This window comes from Myxine glutinosa, chromosome 1 (assembly GCF_964187855.1).
Source record: "Myxine glutinosa chromosome 1, kmMyxGlut1.1, whole genome shotgun sequence".
In the NCBI taxonomy this organism is placed as follows: domain Eukaryota; kingdom Metazoa; phylum Chordata; class Myxini; order Myxiniformes; family Myxinidae; genus Myxine; species Myxine glutinosa.
Window position 1 is genome coordinate 44656710 of NC_136261.1, and position 18939 is coordinate 44675648.

General features: G+C 42.4%; 1 protein-coding gene across 1 annotated transcript in view; it reads left to right on the top strand.

Moving 5' to 3' along the window:
- The first annotated feature begins 315 nt into the window (after window positions 1-315).
- LOC137423356 (tissue factor) overlaps window positions 316-18939 on the top strand; it is a 58178-nt gene continuing 39554 nt past the window's right edge. Inside the window, exons 1-3 of the mRNA XM_068110413.2 lie at window positions 316-328; window positions 9991-10154; window positions 14829-14922. Coding sequence (XP_067966514.2) covers window positions 316-328; window positions 9991-10154; window positions 14829-14922 — 271 coding nt within the window. The remainder of the gene's footprint in view (window positions 329-9990; window positions 10155-14828; window positions 14923-18939) is intronic.

Consider the following 18939-nt stretch of genomic DNA (forward strand, 5'->3'; position numbering starts at 1 on the left):
CAAAAAAAACAAAAAACTTACATTATTTGCTAACTGTTATCCCCACCAAGCTCATGTTATCCTCTTCAACTAAAGTATCAAACAAGCCCGGCTACGCCGCTGTTAGACTTTCGGACTCGTTCCTACAAGGTAACGCTCGTCTGTAATGGAACGGTAGTCCTCGTCATTGCATCTCAACATAGGTTGAAACAAATTTCTCTCCTAACCCAAACTTTGGGTTTTCACAGGTGAAGTTGTTCTAACAATACGTTTCGAGTCTGACTATGGTGCCCTATCCACGGAAGCGAATCGGTGATAGTGGTCCGTTGAGTACGAATGGCACGCCATGGTAAGAATGTGACATTGAGTTGATGCAAAAACCATTTTGTGCAATGTTGTATCCAACTGAACACCATTTTTGGCTTATACTCGATACGACCTAACTGCAGAATGCACCTCTTTCGTAGTGATAGCAAGAATGTGTCAATCTGTGGGCACCTGGAGATTCTCATAATGACAGCATTTTTGGTTGAAAGCATGATTAGCTCTCTCCACAGCTCTGTAGTTACTATCCAGGAATGCTTTCATATGTATTGGGTAATAAAGGAGTTTACACAAGACATGACTCCATGCTCCACGTGAGAAGCTCACGTGGACGTTACAAATCTCATTGAACAACCAACTGAACATTACTGGAAGATGAATCAAATGACGTCACCATGTAAGTAGGTCCAATGATGTGACAAATATGCATTAAGGCCAAACTTGAACTGTTCCCAATTGTCTTTGCTCCCACCTGGGTGTACACCTTCTTGAGTCTGTAGAATCCCACTGTTCCTCACACCCCTCTTACCTGTGGGTTATGGTCTTTCTTTTTGCAGATATCCTTTTGTTCCCCTTCATTAAATCACCTGCATGGTCATGTCATCACCACCCCGACTGGCAGGATGCTACCCCTCAATCACCTTTTCTGTGTCAGAGTGGCAGTTTTGTGTTTATATTGTAACCAGGTATTCTTACCATTTTGTGCATCTACATGGAGTTTCCAACTTACCGTTCTCATCCACCCAGGTTTGGGTGCCATGGGGACCAAAAGTTTTGTACCAAAAGAGGAATGAACAGTTTTCCTGAAAATGGGAATACATGGATGCCTTTGCAAGTAATATGGTTTTGTTCGAATACCGCAACACCAGCCTGGTTCCTATCACTGAGAGGGGTCTGCAGGACAGGCTATGTGCTGTATTTAATTATTGAGGTATCATGGAGCCGAGGTGTGCACCTAGTAGTTAAACTGCACAGTAATTGTAACCCAGGTAGAAGCAAACAACTGCCATTTGAAAATGGCAAACTACGTTAACTGGCCCAATGACAGGTTCCATTGAAAAAGGACATGCAGCTGTAATTGACAGGTTGGGTAGTGGATGGGGGGGAGGGGGAGAAGGTGCAAATGCATGATTTTAGGTTAGGGGGGGGGGGGAGTGCACACATTTTACATAGTGTTCACAACTAGAATGGTACTCAGTAGGGCACATACCTCCGCTAGGCTGAATGGTTTACGTTTTGTATCCCACTGATGGGTCAGATCTGGATTCGGACCTGAACCAAAATCAAATCAGCTGGTTCTTGTCACCTAACCAACTCATCTACAAATTTGGTCATACGTCGTCCATTACTTTTTGAAATATCATGCTTAGATATTCATTTTGTCGCTATCACTCAATGATGAAGATACACTTAGACCCACCTTTAGAGGCCATTTTTCCCCACAGAGCAGGGGTTGGCCTTTTTTGGAGAAATGTTTTATCTTTTTTGGAGAAATGTTTTATGGCCGGATGCCCTTCCTGCCACCAACCCTGTTAGTCACCTCTTGCGACACACACATAATTGGTACCGTAAAATGGGGTGAATAGGCACAGCAAGGTGAATAGGGACACAAACTGAAAAAAATTCGGAAACTTTTTTCGCTGAAAATTGATAACCATACTGATTTGTTGATATTTGGGTTGAAAGTGTTCTCTTGTTTTTTTAAAAAGCAACTTATAGTCCCTATTAACCCCATATATGGGTTAAATAGGAATAAATAGGATTTTTATGGCTGTCCCTATTCACCCCGTTTTACGCGTGAATAGGGACAGTCACTAATACAAAAAAACAATAATCAAGAAACAATCCTGAGTTTCCAACTTATTGCTAAATTGATAGCTCAGATGGACGCACATAATATGCACCCATAATGTAAACCACGGTGCCAATGAAAAAAAATATGGGATAAAAAGTTTCTCCAAACTGGCCCTATTTCTTGATTATTATTTTTTTGTATTAGTGACTGTCCCTATTCACGCGTAAAACGGGGTGAATAGGGACAGCCATAAAAATCCTATTTATTCCTATTTAACCCATATATGGGGTTAATAGGGACTATAAGTTGCTTTTTAAAAAAACAAGAGAACACTTTCAACCCAAATACCAACAAATCAGTATGGTTATCAATTTTCAGCGAAAAAAGTTTCCGAACTTTTTTTCAGTTTGTGTCCCTATTCACCTTGCTGTCCCTATTCACCCCATTTCATGGTACTCAATTTGCCGAACTCGGAAGGATGAATCAGGCTGAGTCAACCACCCTGGCGTTAATTCAGCAGTCGACCAGGATTCGAACTCCAGTATTTTAGGTATCCCAAGCCGGCACCCTAATCACCAAACCAACACCAGGCTGTTGAAGATATACGTAGAAATTAAAAAAAACTCTCGTATCCGGATCCGGATTCGGATTTTCACCAAAACTGAATCGATATTAGTCCTTGACACACACCCAACTTGTTCACAAAGTTTTGTCCGAATCCGTGCGCAACTTTTTGAGATATCCTGCTATGTATCGTTTTTGGCCTGATCTCCCAATGGTGAAGAATCACTTTAAAATTTTTTACGAGCCGGATCCGAATTCGGATCTTCACCAAAATCTAATCATTTCGTCCTTGTCACATACGAATCCGTCCACAACTTTTTGAGATATCTTGTTCACAGACAGACAAACACAGGCAGGGGTGAAAACAAAACCGCCATCCACCTTTAGTGGCGGAGATAATTAGTTCAGGTTGAACCAATCACCTTAAAAATCATACACCAAGTTAATTGGCCTCCACCTGTGTTTCTGGTGGTGAAAGAAGGCCGCATTCCAGTGGCTTGGGAACTGAGTACCCTCGTCCCTCTATACAAGGGGAAAGGTGACCCTCTGGAGTGTGGCTCGTACCGAGCGATAAAGTTATTGGAGCATGGAATGAAGGTATTGGAAAGGGTGTTGGAGAGGAGGATAAGGAAGAAAGTGAAGATCGACGAAATGCAGTTTGGATTCATGCCAGGAAGAGGAATGACAGACGCGCTTTTTATTGTGAGGCAGTTGCAGGAGAAGTATACACAAAGAATTAAGTTAAGCACCCCCCACGTTTTTTTACAACCTCGCACATTACAAGTTTGTTGTCGTCAAAACAGTGTAATATACCCATGATATTGCTATATTTTCTGGAGAAGTGATATCATGGTCACATAAAAACATAACAATCATGCCGTTTTCAATATTTTATTCTGAATAATTTAAGGTGAAATTTTTTGCGAATTTTAGGCATATTTTCACCTCAATTTAAGTATGGAGCTATAGGTCCATCACGGACAGTGTGGATGACGTTTATGTTTTCTAACGTACAGTCATTGTTCTGAGAAGACCTCTAGCGATCTTTGCGTCAATAACGTGTGTAGGACCCACGTGATCGGATCACTGACTCAACCCTACGTCTCATAGACCCTGTAAGCCGTCGTATGCGTTGCTGTGGCAGGTTGTTCCATTCCCGATGTAATGCACGTTCCAATTCATCCAGATTGGCTATTGGAGGGACCATCTTCGCAATTTGTCGTCCCAACATGTCCCAAACGTGCTCGAGGGGGTTCAGGTTCAGGACAGGATTAGGGGGTGCTTAACTTAATTCTTTGTGTAGGGGTGCTTAACTTAATTCTTTGTGTATACATGGAGAAGAGGAAGAAGTTGTTTCTTGGGTTTGTTGATCTGGAGAAAGCATTCGATAGGGTTCCACGCAAAGTATTGACATGGGCATTGAGGAAGTTAGGAGTGGAGGAATGGTTGATCAGATTAGTGATGGCAATGTACGAGGGAGCGCGCACAGCTGTAAGGACGGAGGACGGGAACAGTGGTGAGTTTGAGGTGAAGATGGGAGTGCATCAGGGGTCGGTACTAAGTCCACTACTATTTGTAGCTGTGATGGAGGTGCTGGCTCGGAATGTAAAGGAGGATTTACCGTGGGAGTTGTTGTATGCAGATTATCTGGTGTTGATTGCAGAAAGTTTGGATGGACTGAAGGAGAAGATGAACAAGTGGAAGGAATGTCTGGAGACAAAAGGTCTGAAGGTGAATATAGGAAAGACGAAGGTGATGGCAAGTGGTAAAGCATGTGGTGAGGTGGAAAGAACTGGGAAGTGGCCGTGTGCTGTGTGCAGGAAGGGTGTCGGAGTGAACTCCATTCAATGTACAATGTGCGCTGAGTGGGTTCATCAAAAATGTAGTGGTTTGAGAGGGTCATTAACCAGTGTGGCAGCTACATTCAAGTGTAAGGTGTGCACAGAGGGAGCTGCAGATGGAGGAAAGGTTGAGTTGGATCTGGGAGACGGCGTGAAGCTGGAAGGTGTGAAAACATTTTGTTACCTCAGAGACATGCTGAATGGAGAAGGTGGATCAGACTCGGCAACGGTTGCTCGAGTGAGATGTGCATGGAAGAAGTTTCGGGAACTGAGTGGCGTGCTGACGAGGAGGGGAGTGTCGTTGAAGCTGAAGGGAAAGGTGTATGCTGCATGTGTGAGAAGAGTTATGATTTATGGGAGTGAGACATGGGTAATGAACGTAGAGCAGCAACGAAGGCTGGAAAGGGTGGAAATGCGAATGGTTCGGTGGATGTGTGGAGTATCGTTGAGAGAGAGGAAGACAAATGATGAATTACGAAAGATGATGTGAATAGAGCCTGTAATTGATGCTGTGAAGAGGAACAGGTTGAGATGGTTTGGTCATGTGTTGAGGAAGGATGAAAGTGACTGGTTGAGAAGAGTGATGGAAATGAATGTAGAAGGAAGTAGAGGATGGGGAAGACCGAGAAAGACTTGGCTAAAGGTGGTGGAAGAAGAAATGCAGGCAAGGGGGTTAACAAGGGGAGATGCAGAAAATAGGGGAAAATGGAGAAGATTGTCATGGGGACCGCAAGGCTAACCCCCGCTCTAGCAGGGAAAATGGCCTTAAAATGCATGTTGTATCCAATGGTGACGAATCCCTTAAAATATAAAGTGATGCTCACATCCGAATTCATATTCAGATCTTCACCAAAATCGAATCGATTAGTCCTTGTCACACACCCATCCGTTCCACTAAGTTTTGTCCAAATCCATCCACAACATTTTGAGATATCCTGCTATGTATCGTTTTTGGCCTGATCTCCTAATGGTGAAGAATGATTTGAAAAATTTTTATTAGCCGGATCCAAATTCGGAACTTCACCAAAATCTAATCATTTCGTCCTTGTCACATACGAATCCGTCCACAACTTTTTGAGATATCTTGTTCACAGACAGACAAACACAGGCAGGGGTGAAAACATAACCTCCATCCACCTTTAGTGGCGGAGGTAATTAGTTCAGGTGTAACCAATCACCTTCAAAATCAGACAAGTTAATTGGCCTCCACCTGTGTTAAATTGTATTGATTCTGATTATTTCAGAATAAAATCAGCTGTTCCTGTAGTTTTCCTCTGATGGGTAGTGCATTTCACAGCAAAGACTCAACCATGAGTCTTTCAAATTCAAAAGCTTGCATTCAGCATTCAAAAGCATTCAAAAGCATTCAAAAGATCTCCAGGATAAAGTTGTGGAAAGGCACAGATCATGGGATGGGTGTAAAAATATTTCAAAGGCCTTGAATATCCTTGGAGCACAGTCAAGACAATCATTAAGAGGTGTAGGGCGTATGGTACCACCAAGACCCTGCCTAGATCAGGCCGTCCCTCCAAACTGGATGACCAAGCAAGGAGGAGACTGATCAGAGAGGCCACCAAGAGGCCAATGGCAACTTTGAAAGAGCTACAGGCCTTTATGGCAAAGTCTGGTCACTGTGTGCATGTGACAACAATATCCCAAGGACTCCACAAGTCTGGCCTGTACGGTAGGGTGGCAAGAAGGAAGCCATTACTCAAAAAGTCCACCTTGAATCCTGTTTGAGGTATGCAAAAAAACACTGGAGATTCTGAAGCCATATGGCAAAAAGTTTGTGGTCTGACGAAACCAAGATGGAACGTTTTGGCCCTAAATGCAAAATGTTACGTATCACTCAAAGAACACCATACCTACTGTGAAGCATGGTGGTGGCAGCATCATGTTATGGGGATGTTTCTCATCAGCAGGGGCTGGGACACTTGTCAGGATTGAAGGGAAAATGTATGGAGCAAAATACAGAAAAATTCTGGAGGAAAATCTGCTGCCCTCTGCAAGAAAGCTGAAATTGGGACGGAAGTTTACCTTTCAGCATGACAACGACCCGAAGCACACAGCCAAAGCTACACTGGAGTGGCTACGGAACAAAAATATAAATGTCCTCGAGTGGCCCAGTTAGAAGTCCGACCTAAATCCAGTCGAAAATCTGTGGCATGACTTGGAGATTTCTGTACATCAACGCTCCCCATGCAAGTTGGCTGAGCTTGAACAGTTTTGTACAGAAGAATGGGAAAATATTGCCCAAACGAGGTGTGCAAAGTTGGTAGAGACCTATCCCAACACTCACACCTGTAATTGCTGTCAAAGGTGCTTCGCCAAGTATTAACTCAGGGGGGTGAATACCGATCCAACCAAGATATTCTAGTCTTGTATTGTTAAGTTATTTTCTGAAATTTGTAGAATTTGCTTTTCACTTAGAAGTTGTGGGTTACAATGTGCAAATAAAGGTGGAAAAAGTCTTATTTAGTGCAATGAAATTCCAGGCTACGAGGCAACAAAAGGTGAAAATTATGAAAGGGGTGTAGACTTTCTACAGGCAGTAGGCACTGTAGGTAACAAGCTGGTACCTGAACCTCAGACACTAAAGAAGAAAAATGACAACTTCGCCATGATTTACAATGTACACCAGACAACAAGAATCTCGTAGGACAGGAATTCCAAATTTTGTGTGACAACTGATTGAATGATATTGCCGTAGGAACTCTCATCACTTACTGTGCTTAATGTTAAGAGAATGAATAACAGAAAACAAGTCAATGACATTGAGGGCTATAACTTTCTCGAGGAATGTTAACCATTGCTCTCCTCCATCCAGGTATTCTCCAAGCATGTCTCTAATTCCCTCTCCTTACTTCATATTCCTCCCAGTTGTCTTTCCCTTCTCTCGTAACTCATCCTCCACTTCCCTACCTTCTTTCCTCTCTCATGTCATCCTGCTCTTCTTTTCCTCATTTTCATGTTCCCCTTTGAGTCCCGCCCACCTTATCCATCGTGTGTACACGTTATAAATTGATTATCATATTACATTCCCAATAACATGTGTATATATCGTGAATGATCCTTCCCCAGGTACACGTACGAGGTTAAAGGTAAAACATTTTTTTCCTAATAGAGACACTTCCTTATCAGCAGCTTGTGTGGGCTTGTTAAAGACCGTTTGGAATTTGAAAACATGCAATCAAGTGTTATGTGAAAGTATACTCCCTCTGCCTTTCACTCCCCCATCCCTCCTGCTCCCTGTCTCTCTCCCCCACCTTCTCCCTATTCCATCTCCTCCTCCCTATCTCTTTCCCTCTCCCTCACCCTTACACGATCCTCGTTAGCACCTCAATTGCACCTCGGCCCTGTAATGCCGACAAATTTATACAGGATTAATTCACCAATCAGGAATGATATCAGGAATCAGGAATTCACCAATCAGGAGTCTGCAGGAATGATTAATAATTATCTGTAGAAAGGAATGTTATAAGTAACATTCCGAGGGAGCTTCACGATGAGGTGTCAAGTTCAAGGTCTTTAGTGTGAAGTGACGAAGAACTGAACGGGTGTGGGAGAAGGAGCTGCAACTACTACTACTACTACTACTACTACCACCACCACCACCACCACCACCACCACCACCACCACTACTACTACTACTACTACTACTACTACTACTACTACTACTACTACTACTATTACTACTACTACTACTATTACTACTACTACTACTTCCCCTTATAAGAAGTGGGGCCGGATGGTACCAAGCTCTTGTCCTGCCTAGACCACGGTACTCCTCCACTCCCCTCTGTCCTCTCCACCCTCTCCACCCTCCAACCTTACTGATATCCCTCTTCACACAATCCTCACATCTCAACTGTTGTTTCCCTCTTTTCCTCCTACCTTGTCCCCTCAACCTATCCCCTCTCTTTGCCAATCTCTCTTCCCCCATCTGCACCAAGTGTCCATCTCCCATCTCAACCAGAATTTCACCAATCTCCTCCCTCAGTTCATCCATTCTCCTTCTATCCACCCTCTTCACTCCCACAATCCTCCTGACCCAGTTGTTCTCGCAAACCTGCAGCCTATGTGGTTGTCTCCCGATCAATGCCACCGTCTCCACACCACGTATAAAGAAAGGTAACACACTACATCACAACTTTCCTTTTCAATTACCATGGATATCTTTGTCTGTCATCAATGCCTCCACCCTCATCCACGCATTATTGCACCCATCACTGTCATCCTCCACACCTGAGTGGAGTGGAGCTGACAAGATGGCCTCGGCCCTAAAGGTGCGCACATTCCTCTAAACTGTCTCACTCGGGTTAGAATCCCGATCCGGCTATAAACCGCCATCCCAGTGTTTCACAGGTTGGGCAATTCATCAATGTTGTCCCTCGGATGGACGTTAAACTTGATGTCCCGTCTGTCAGCATTAGTTGGCGGCCATTAAAGACAGCACGGTCCTTCGCTGAGAGCAGGCGAGCTATCGCCGGCACCCTCAACAGATTACAAATTCCTGCTCTAATTTCGTCGAGTGTCAGACCTGGCCAGCCGGTTCATGAAAGGCTTGCGCCAAAAACATCCCCTGGCCATGACCCCTCAAGAACGTCGAAGAAATGGCGGCCGCAAATGAAGAAGAAGATTAGCTAATGGTCTTATTCATGGATTTCGTGGCTGACTGGTGTTGCAGGCCAGAGGCCACACAGAATTAATATCAGGACACACGTATACGTATTACGTACGCATATATACTTATTACGTACCCGTTCCCAATTCCTCCTGTGTTTGCATACATAGTACGTACTATATAGACCGTCGTGGACTCGTTAGACAAGCGGCCATCTTGTGATTCGTTCCTTTCATCTCCATTTCAATGTGTTTGTTCTCTCGAAGATGATCCTATAATTGATCAGATCGAGACATCAGAGGATTTACGGTGTGTATACATGGCAGGTTGGCGCCCCGGGGGCACCGAACGGAGGATTCATAAATTATCCGTCAGGTTGGGATGTCCGTGCTTGTACCTTGGCACAGGTGTGCGTACCACGCCCATCGATCTCACCTGTTAAGCAAAGTACGGAGTGTTCGGTGCCAAGGAGTAAAGTTAGATCGGTGAAGGTGTCCCGAAGAGCGAAGACGACGACACAAAAGGCTTCAAATTGCCATTGACACATGAAGTTAGTACTTGTTGAGGACATTGTGTTACAATATTGGAGAGAGAAGAAAGGAAAGATAAATGTACGGAGACTCCGATAATAATAAAAAATACTGTAATATATACATATGTATATAAATATATATATATATAAATAAAAAATAAGTAAAAAAATAAAAATAATATATATACTTACTGTATATATATATATATATATATATATATATATATATATATATATATATATATATATATATATATATATATATAATATAGCTTCTTGGAGTGAAGAAGAAGGAGAAGGGAAGAAGGGGGCGGTGCATAAGGATTTGCAGGTGCAGCAAGGGTTGCATATAAATACGATGATCGGAGTGAAGAACAAACACAGCGGCAGATTCACGGCCGGGACGAGCGGGCGGGAAGAGCTACAAAGCCGGCAGGTGGACAGGTGGAGAGACCTCTGTACCACAAGAGGAGGAGTATCTTCAGACACGTTTCGGTAGGTACTCGATACAAGTTACGGGAAAGGCGAAAAAAGGGGATTGTGAAGTTTCATCTAATTAATTGTTACTTTTTAATGTGAGAACAGAAACTTTATTGTGATAATCACTTTTACTACGTACGGTAAAAGTTCGTTCGAAGCTCTAAACGAAACACCACTTTTATTATTATATAAAGATGTTATCTACAAACTACATATGCAATCTAAGGGTGTTCCGGGGCTGAAGGGCCCATGGGACGTGACCGTTTATTTAAAAAGTTTTTTTAACTGTTCGACGTAAAGACACGTGACTGGAGTATGACAGCGTTTCGGACCTGGGAATGTCATGGAAATATTTATGGGGAGGGGAGGGGGGGGGGGTATATAGGATTGGGGGGCACTTTTCTACAATGACCAATCTATTGCTACTGCTAGCATTTCAAAAAATGCAAAATTATAAAATAAACAATTGCTCTTCAATTCTTCCCACCTAGTGTGATAGGTCGTGTGTGATATTTCACCAACCGGCTCGTCAGACCTGACATTTCGCTGAAGGTGACAGTATGTTGTATTTGTTCAGGATGCTGGTGATAACTTGCCTTTTCTGTTCAAGTGCATCGTGGGATCTTTAATGTCCACCAAGTGATGCTTGCAGATGGCACACCCAGTTTGACACTCATCCCAGGATCAGCACTCGCATCGATGCCTCATCATCCTGCCTGCGAAACATCAAGATGACAGTTTCTAGCCCCCCCCTCCCCCCCTCCCTCCCCCTCCTCCGCCTCCCATTCGTTACGCTCAGTGGAGACTGTGGACCCTTTGCATATTCATTTCCCATTCTGCATTAGGTATATAGATATTTAATAACTATTTGTTAGATTCCCGACAAAGCTCTATATAACCTTTGAAATAGCAAATGCGGAGGTGCAAGCCTCACTCCACTAATGGGGGAGTGCGGAGGATTGGGGGTGCGTGACTATTATGGAACTGGATTATCCAAAGCGCAGTTATTTCATGTTTTTGCATCAATCTGATTAATAACTGAAAGTTTTAATTGTGATGTTTACTTTCCACATGTGTAAATAATGCGGTACAGTTCTGGAAAATTGGAGCAGGGGTTTGGAAACGTTTAACGAACAAACAAACAACATGTAGTGAAAACTCTCAAATCCAAAATTCTAACCAATAAAAATAACAATATTAAAATTAGTGCGTCGCCTGCTGAATACCAATTCATCGGCTGGTGTGATTGTCACATTCAAGAAGTTCACCATCAAGATCTGTATTTGGACAGTTGCAAATGGGACTCTGAAGCCAAAAAAAACATCCAAAAATGCATGGCCTAACTTGTGGCCACTTACCATGTTTGATGATATTGAGCAACCTGAAGACTTTGAAGGTTTTAAACTTTCAAGTGAGAATGTTTCCGCAGTAGAATTGATACGTTATGCAAAGGGTATGCACTCTGAAGTGACCGCCAAGGAGTTGCATGAAGATGACGTCACAAAGTGGATACATTGCGACGGTGAAGCACCTGTGGTCTGCCAGATGATTGATGAAGACATTGTTGACATGGTTATTAACTACAATGAAGATAATAATGACGATAGTGAAAGTGACGGTGAAGGAAAAAAGAAAAAGAAAAAAAAAAGAAGCAGAAGATGAATATTATCTTTCAACAAGAAATGATGAATATTTACCTTACCCAAGAGAAACAGGACTTCAGGAAATGTTTGAGGGCAACAAAGCATCGTGACCCAACAACCATCCACCTTTGGTGGCGGAGGTAACAAACTTTAAGTGGTAGTTCAACCTCTTGACAAGGTTTGTGCCCACCCCTGCTATATTAATATATTTAGTACCACAAATGATACAACGATACCCTTTGTTTCATATGATAGAGAAACTCCCATAAAGTTTTCTTTATTTTCTGGTCTGGTGGTTTAATGTAAAAGAAAATGGCGACGCCACAGGGGAAAGCTCAGTGAGTCGAATGGTTCGAGACGAGATTCGACACGCAAGTGCAGCATGGTTTCCATACAAGGTATGGAAGGAATCCGCCATCGTGGACTAGTATCAGAGTGGTGCAAGAAGTTTAAGGAGATTGGAAGTTGTCAGAAAAAGAAAAGTACCGGTCAACCAAGCAAAGGTGCAGCAGACGTTGAACGAGTGCATGAATCATTTCAACAAAGTCCCAGAAAATCATTCTGACGCGAATCCAGAGAACTGGGACTACCAACTACCACTGTACACAGAATTTTGAATAAATGATGGAAGATTTATGCCGATAAGGTTCAGATGCTGTAGGAACCCAAACCAAATGACAGACTCAAATGCAAAGTGTTTTCCTTGGAAATTCTCATTCGCATAGAAGATGACGAAGATTACCTACAAAAGGTCATTTTCACAGACGAAGCTTGCTTTCATGTATCAGGGAAGGTCGAATGGTGCAATGTGAGGATATGGGTCTCTGAAAACACCCATGTGGTCATCAAACACATACATGACAGTGCAAAGTGTGGTGTGGCCTTCCCCATGATGGTTTAGTGGGTCCGTTTTTCTTTGTGGAGACTACATTGACCTCAACAACTTACATGAACATGTTTGAAGGATTCGCCTTCACACAGATTGATGACCTACAACCTGATATCATTTTTCAACAGGACGTGCTCCCCCTCATTGGGCCTTAGCCGTTCGAGCCGTCTTGAATGAAAGATTTCCAGATCGCTGGATTGGCCGAGACGGACCAAACCACCTGGCCCCCCACGATCAAGACATAACCCCACTTGATTTTTTTTCTTTTCTGTGGGGTTGTCAAAGTGTACAACACCAAGACGGCAAACCTGCAGGATCTTCGATAGAGGTGTCAAAATTGTATAGGCTAGTAATATATATTTTTCACAATGCATGTTTCATGTAAGCATGACGTAATTTAATTGTGATATCACATTATGAGACATTATAATGCCCCCCTTCCTCCCCGACATATCGTACACATTGCTACTTTGAATATAGTTTCCGATACTACGGCATACATTGCACTTGTTAGTGAAGTAAAAACAGCCTTCTCATCCCAGAATATTGTCGTCATCACGTTCCTGCCACCTGAACTTAACTTGACCACTCTTGGTGTCTGTGGTGATGGATGTTTCCATCGCATAGATAGCCATTCACCCAGGTTCATAATGTTTAGTCTGTGTGGTGATGATGCATCGCCGCTTCCTGTTTCACATCGCTAGAGATGACTCCGGCATATTCGCGAATGCATCTGTTTGTGTTCCTCAGTGTAATTCTGGCATCCGCTGATGGCAATTGATTCCCATCTGTCCTCTCTACTCAGTCTGTCAATCGTGGCTACCACGTCCTTTGTCACAGCACAGGTTGCCCAGGCCGTTGTTAATTGTGCACACTCTTCCTTCCCCGTTTGAATCTGTGCATGCCATTCACACACATTTTCCACATTCAGACCATATTGTGCAGTCGTTCTCCAAAGGATGTCATCGTTTAGCATTTTCAAGTGAAATCCTGATGACTCCTCGCTGCTGAATTATTTTAGTGGGGCAGCTATCTTTACAGCAGGATTACTATCGCCACAAGCGGGGAAAATCAGGTACAAAGTGGCTCGCACTTGCTCCTGGAATATCGAACATAATCTATATTATAATAGGCTACGGTGATTCTGTCTGTAAACAGAGTAAGCCACACTCCCGGACAGACAGAGTAGTTCCACCCATTCTTGGAGAGGCTTCATATAAACAAATATCCACCATTTTATTAACTCGAATAGCTTTGAGGCCTGTTTAGTTAGGCCCGTGCTGTCTTTCTCTCTCACACAGGTTTATTTCAACTCTAATTTGATATCGCGCCACGATGATACATGAAAATACACCGCCTAAAATATCAGACGGGGAAAATGTCGACATATATTAAAAATTCGCTTTTTCTTTTCCGTTAAGACATATTACTTTTACTTTTGATGACAGTCGTCACAAAACGACATATGTTTCTTCGTTCTTATTTCATTCAACATTATTTTCCGGAAGTAAAGGTTCACATGTTCATTTCACGTGTGCATGGACGTGTCATTCACATATGTAAAATATATAAATTAACAGACGGGAAATTGCTGAGAGATATTTCTTCGTTTTTATTTTTAGTTACTAGCAGAAGTACCGGGCGGGGGAGGGTGGAGGGAGAGGGGAAGTGTGTGTGGTGTGTGGTGTGTGTGGTGTGTAACACATTTCAAACTGTATTTCCCATGTGCATGCACATGCATTTACATGTTATCAGATGTAAATATATTGTGTAGATTACATCATTTGTGGATCTGATAAATTTCCAGTAACCATTTTGTAAAACTGAATTTGCAGCAAACTAAATGAAGATGTCTAAATGTCACACACGTCCATGCCCGTGGGATTCCCACGGGTGACCCCACTAGTATAACTATATTACACACATGCACCTTTACAAGGATCTTCAACGTAGGAGGGAGGAGGCCATTACTCATATCGGTCTGCACAACGTATCGACTTGCCATCACTTGTACATCTATAAATAAATATTGTGTAAATCCTTTCCCAGTAACTTTCATTCCTGGTGTTGTGGTTTTTGGTGTCTGTTACTTAGTCTGCACATCTGCTGTGAATGTTCAGCTTGCTCCGCAACTTAATATTTGGTTTGTTCTCCCAGCATACGCTACAGGAGAATTGGTCACGGCCACGAGGTCGAATTGTCCACAAACTCCGTCTGCCACCTGAAGAGGCCACCTTCCCACTGGAAAGAGGTACGTACTGAATTGGCAACCGGAATTGGTGCAACATGTATTTACTGATTGTTGATGGATGGTGTTTCTGAACTGTCTGATTTACACGTTTGTATTTTGCATCCTGTGGGATGTGACTGTTACACAGCTGTGATGAGACCGTCAGTTTTCCTGAGTGTTACACCGTACTTGATCACCTGTTGGGTAACTGTTGAAATCTATCTATCCGGGTTATTTCAGACATCTTTGGTCTTCGTTCCTTTCACAATTCCTTCTACTTTTTCAAATTTCTCTTTATTCATGCAAATTCTTGCTTTTTCTTTTATTTTTGTTCATGTTACTCTTTTTATTTCTTTTGCTCTTTATATCTGTCTTGAGAGAAGTGAATTCTGACAAACTAGTTCATAGCACACCCTACCCCACACAGTCTTCATAAAAAGCTCTTGCTCTGCGTTTTTGCACTAAAACGGTGCCAAGTGCCGCCATATTTAATTTTGCTGAATGTCAGTAACTTCAATTACTTTGCCCTCGGGGCATGAGATTGCATAAATATTGTTTCCAGGTTTTGCTAAACGGAAGGTTTTTGAAAGTGCCAAGACTATTTGTGTTCTACAATATTCAAATATATAATTCAATTTGAATAAATTAAGGGTTTTGAAGGTTGTTGGAAAAACAACCAAACTTTGAAATAGAAGTTTCACTGCCGCTGATGCATCGTCTTTTACACCACCTTAACGCATTCAATTAGTTATTTGTGTCTGTTGTTTGTCCTTTTATGTGATTCCTGAAAACGTTTCCTGTTTTGAATGATTTTTTTTTTTTTTTTGGTTTGGTTTTATTTTTGGTTTGGTTTTGGTTTGGTTTGGTTTTGGTTTTCAATTTGGTTTGACTGCTAGTCAGACAAACTGAAGTAATTACCTTACTTTACTCTGTGCATGTGTGATCGGGGTGAAATTCCATACATCTTGCCAATTTCAGAGCCAAAGTGCTGCTAAACTGCAGGTTTGTGTTCTGATTCTTGTTCTAGTGGTCAAAATATAAATTGTATGAAAATTAAATAATTCCTCGATCACAGACAAAGTGAAGCAATTTCTCAACCCAGCTATTCGCCTTGTGCATGTGTGGTGAATAATGTTTGTAAGGCTCTCACTTCTCTGCGCCTGGATGGGTTTATGGGTAGAGGAGTAGCAGATAAAACCCAAATCTTATCCCGGTTCCGCTTGATGACAATCTTTGCTTATTTAGGTTCCTTCTGAGGACTCCAATGCAGTATGTGGTCTCATTTGATGGGTTTGGTGGTTGAGAGAATGTCAGAACGACACTTTCTTCACTCTCAACAACAAAAAAACAAAAAACCAAAAAAAAAACACATAAGCAAAGGGAGGGGAGAAGGTTGAGACTTTGAAATGGTGGTGGATGTCTTTTATTTATTTATTAGTGTGCAGCACCTGGCTGCAAGTAGCATCATTTGCTTGGGGTGCTGATGTGCTGCTGCTGCAGTTCCCCCCATTTGTGAGGTAGAGGGAGAGTCAGACACAGAACGGGCCGGTTCATGGGGACCGATTGGCACATTGACCGTGACCGCACTGCCCTGACAAATCTGGGCAGTGGGGAAGATTTTGCCCCCCAACTTGTGTTGGTGGGGGGGGGGGGGGGTGGTACAGCCACCACGAAGAGGCATCCCTGATGGTGGAATTTGAAGTTGTTCATGGTGCTGGCGATGGCTCACCCTACTCTGTCGCGAAGGACACTGGGATCTTTAATGTTCATCAACCAATGCTCGCAGATATAGGATCCTCAGTTTAATGTCCATCCAAGAGATGGTGCACACATAATTGCTTCTCCCTGCCTGGTGGTGGGGTGATGAATAGTTGTTTGCTACAGAAGGTTGGGGGATGGGATGGGATGGGACGGGGAGTGTGAGTGTGGGAGAGAGGGAATTAAAGTAGGCATGGTGAGGTTCAAGGGTTGAATTAGACATGTTATTGAGTTGGCAAAGCTTCATCGCATAAGTCAAAATAATAAATAAAGAACTTCAAGCAGGGAATTAACAGCTGGAACAATTCTCAGAATTCCAATGGTCAAAAGTTTACAATGGAGGTCGAATTATTTATCTGTAGCGTTGTTTTGTGGAAGAGCATGTGTATTTAACACATGCAGGACAAGCCGTTAAGTGATGTCGATGTTCTTTTCATCTTCTGGTGTTCTGTCCGAAGGCAGGTCCAGTACTATCAAAGCAGTTTCTTGGGAAGTTTATGCTGGGTGGTTTGCCGTTGCCTTTCCAGCAGTAGTTGGTGCAGGAATTTGTAATTTGTAATTTGTTCAGGGTGCCAGCAATAGCTCACTTTCTCTTTGAGAAGGGCACCATGGGATCTTCAATGTCTACCAACTAATGCCAACAGATGGTTCACCCACTTTAACATCAGAGGGACGGCACACACATTGAAACACCGAGACGACAGTTTATAGTTGGGCCAAGATTCAAACCCAGACTAGACAGCTTGGAGGGGAGTGTGTACCTCTGCCTCCCTGCCATCCCCCAGTGTTGGTTTTATCTCAATGATGGGAATTAATCGACATTATTAATTATATATATATATATATTTTTTTTTTAATGGAGTAGACCATAGGGCAAAGCTGTCTCGAACAGTGTTTGTATGTCTGTATGTCCCCTGAAACGTACACCAATCAGAGCAGAGGATCTGGTCACATGACGGGGGTGATATGATGCCATTACAGCGGTTTGGCGCCGACTCTGCACACCGCCATTTTGATTCCAATTTCGTTGAGGCCAAACATATCGTCAAACCTGTCATATATCACAATCGCCATGCTCTACCTTTACATTTTTCATTCAGTGTGAAACACAAACAAACCGATTGTTAAAATGACCATCAAATATCGAAAGCATCGGCGTTACGGGTCTTCCAATGACATGATACTTATAGGCCTTAGGCTTCATGCCTCACCTTCAGGCTGCTTCGGAGAAATTGGCCCAAGTTTCTTAATACAGTAGTATTGTTTTCATAATAATAATAACGTTAAAACTAATAATATAGTAAATATAATCGTAACACTGCAATCCCTTTATTACAAAGTTTCTAGATTGAAGCGGTGTGTGGTTGGTTCATTGTCGACTCGAAACATAGAATAAACCAGTGTCTCAATGCAAAAATAAATAAATAAATTAATACTTGCATTATTTGCTAACTGGTATCCCCACCCAGGTCACACTATCCTCCAACTGAAGTATCAAACAAGCCCAGCTACACCACTGTTAGACCTTCGGTCTTAATTTATTTATTTTATATTTTTCTTTTATTTATTTATTCATTTCTATATATATATATATACATTGCTTTAAACCTGCGATTGCAGTATCAGATGGTGAGTGCAAACAGACTTTATGTAAAGCATTGGTAGAGCGTATACCTCCACCAGGTTTAAGTTTACGTTTTGTATCGCACTGATGGGTCGGATCTGGATCCTGACCTGAAGCAAAATCAAATCTGCTTGTTCTTGTTGCTGAACCAACTTGTCAACCAAATTTTGTCATAATCGATTGACAACTTTTTGAGATACCGTGCTGTATTTCATTTTTGGCCCTGTCTCTCAATGGTGAACAATCATTTTAAATATTGTAGTGTCCAGATCTGGATATTCATCAAAATATAATCAATTCATCATTGTCATACACTCAAACTGTCCACCACGCTCCTTAAGCTGTCCTTTTGGTGCTTTTTCTTCTGGGATATCAAGCAGGTGGTACACCACCATTACATGTAGCTCACCTCAGCCCCCTTCCTGTGATCTTTTTACATCCATCAAACCTACCCAACCCTCTTACTTGCAGGTTATTGTGTTTCCTTCTCTCCTTCTTTTTCTGTTCTTTCATTCCCTTGTCCAACTTTTGCCCCACTGTCGCATTGTCAGTTTGTTGCCTTTTTACCCTATTCCACCACATGGTCCATTGCGCCTCGATCTTGTCATTTGTAGAACCTTTTAAACATCCCACGTTGTATTCATTCCTCTCCCACT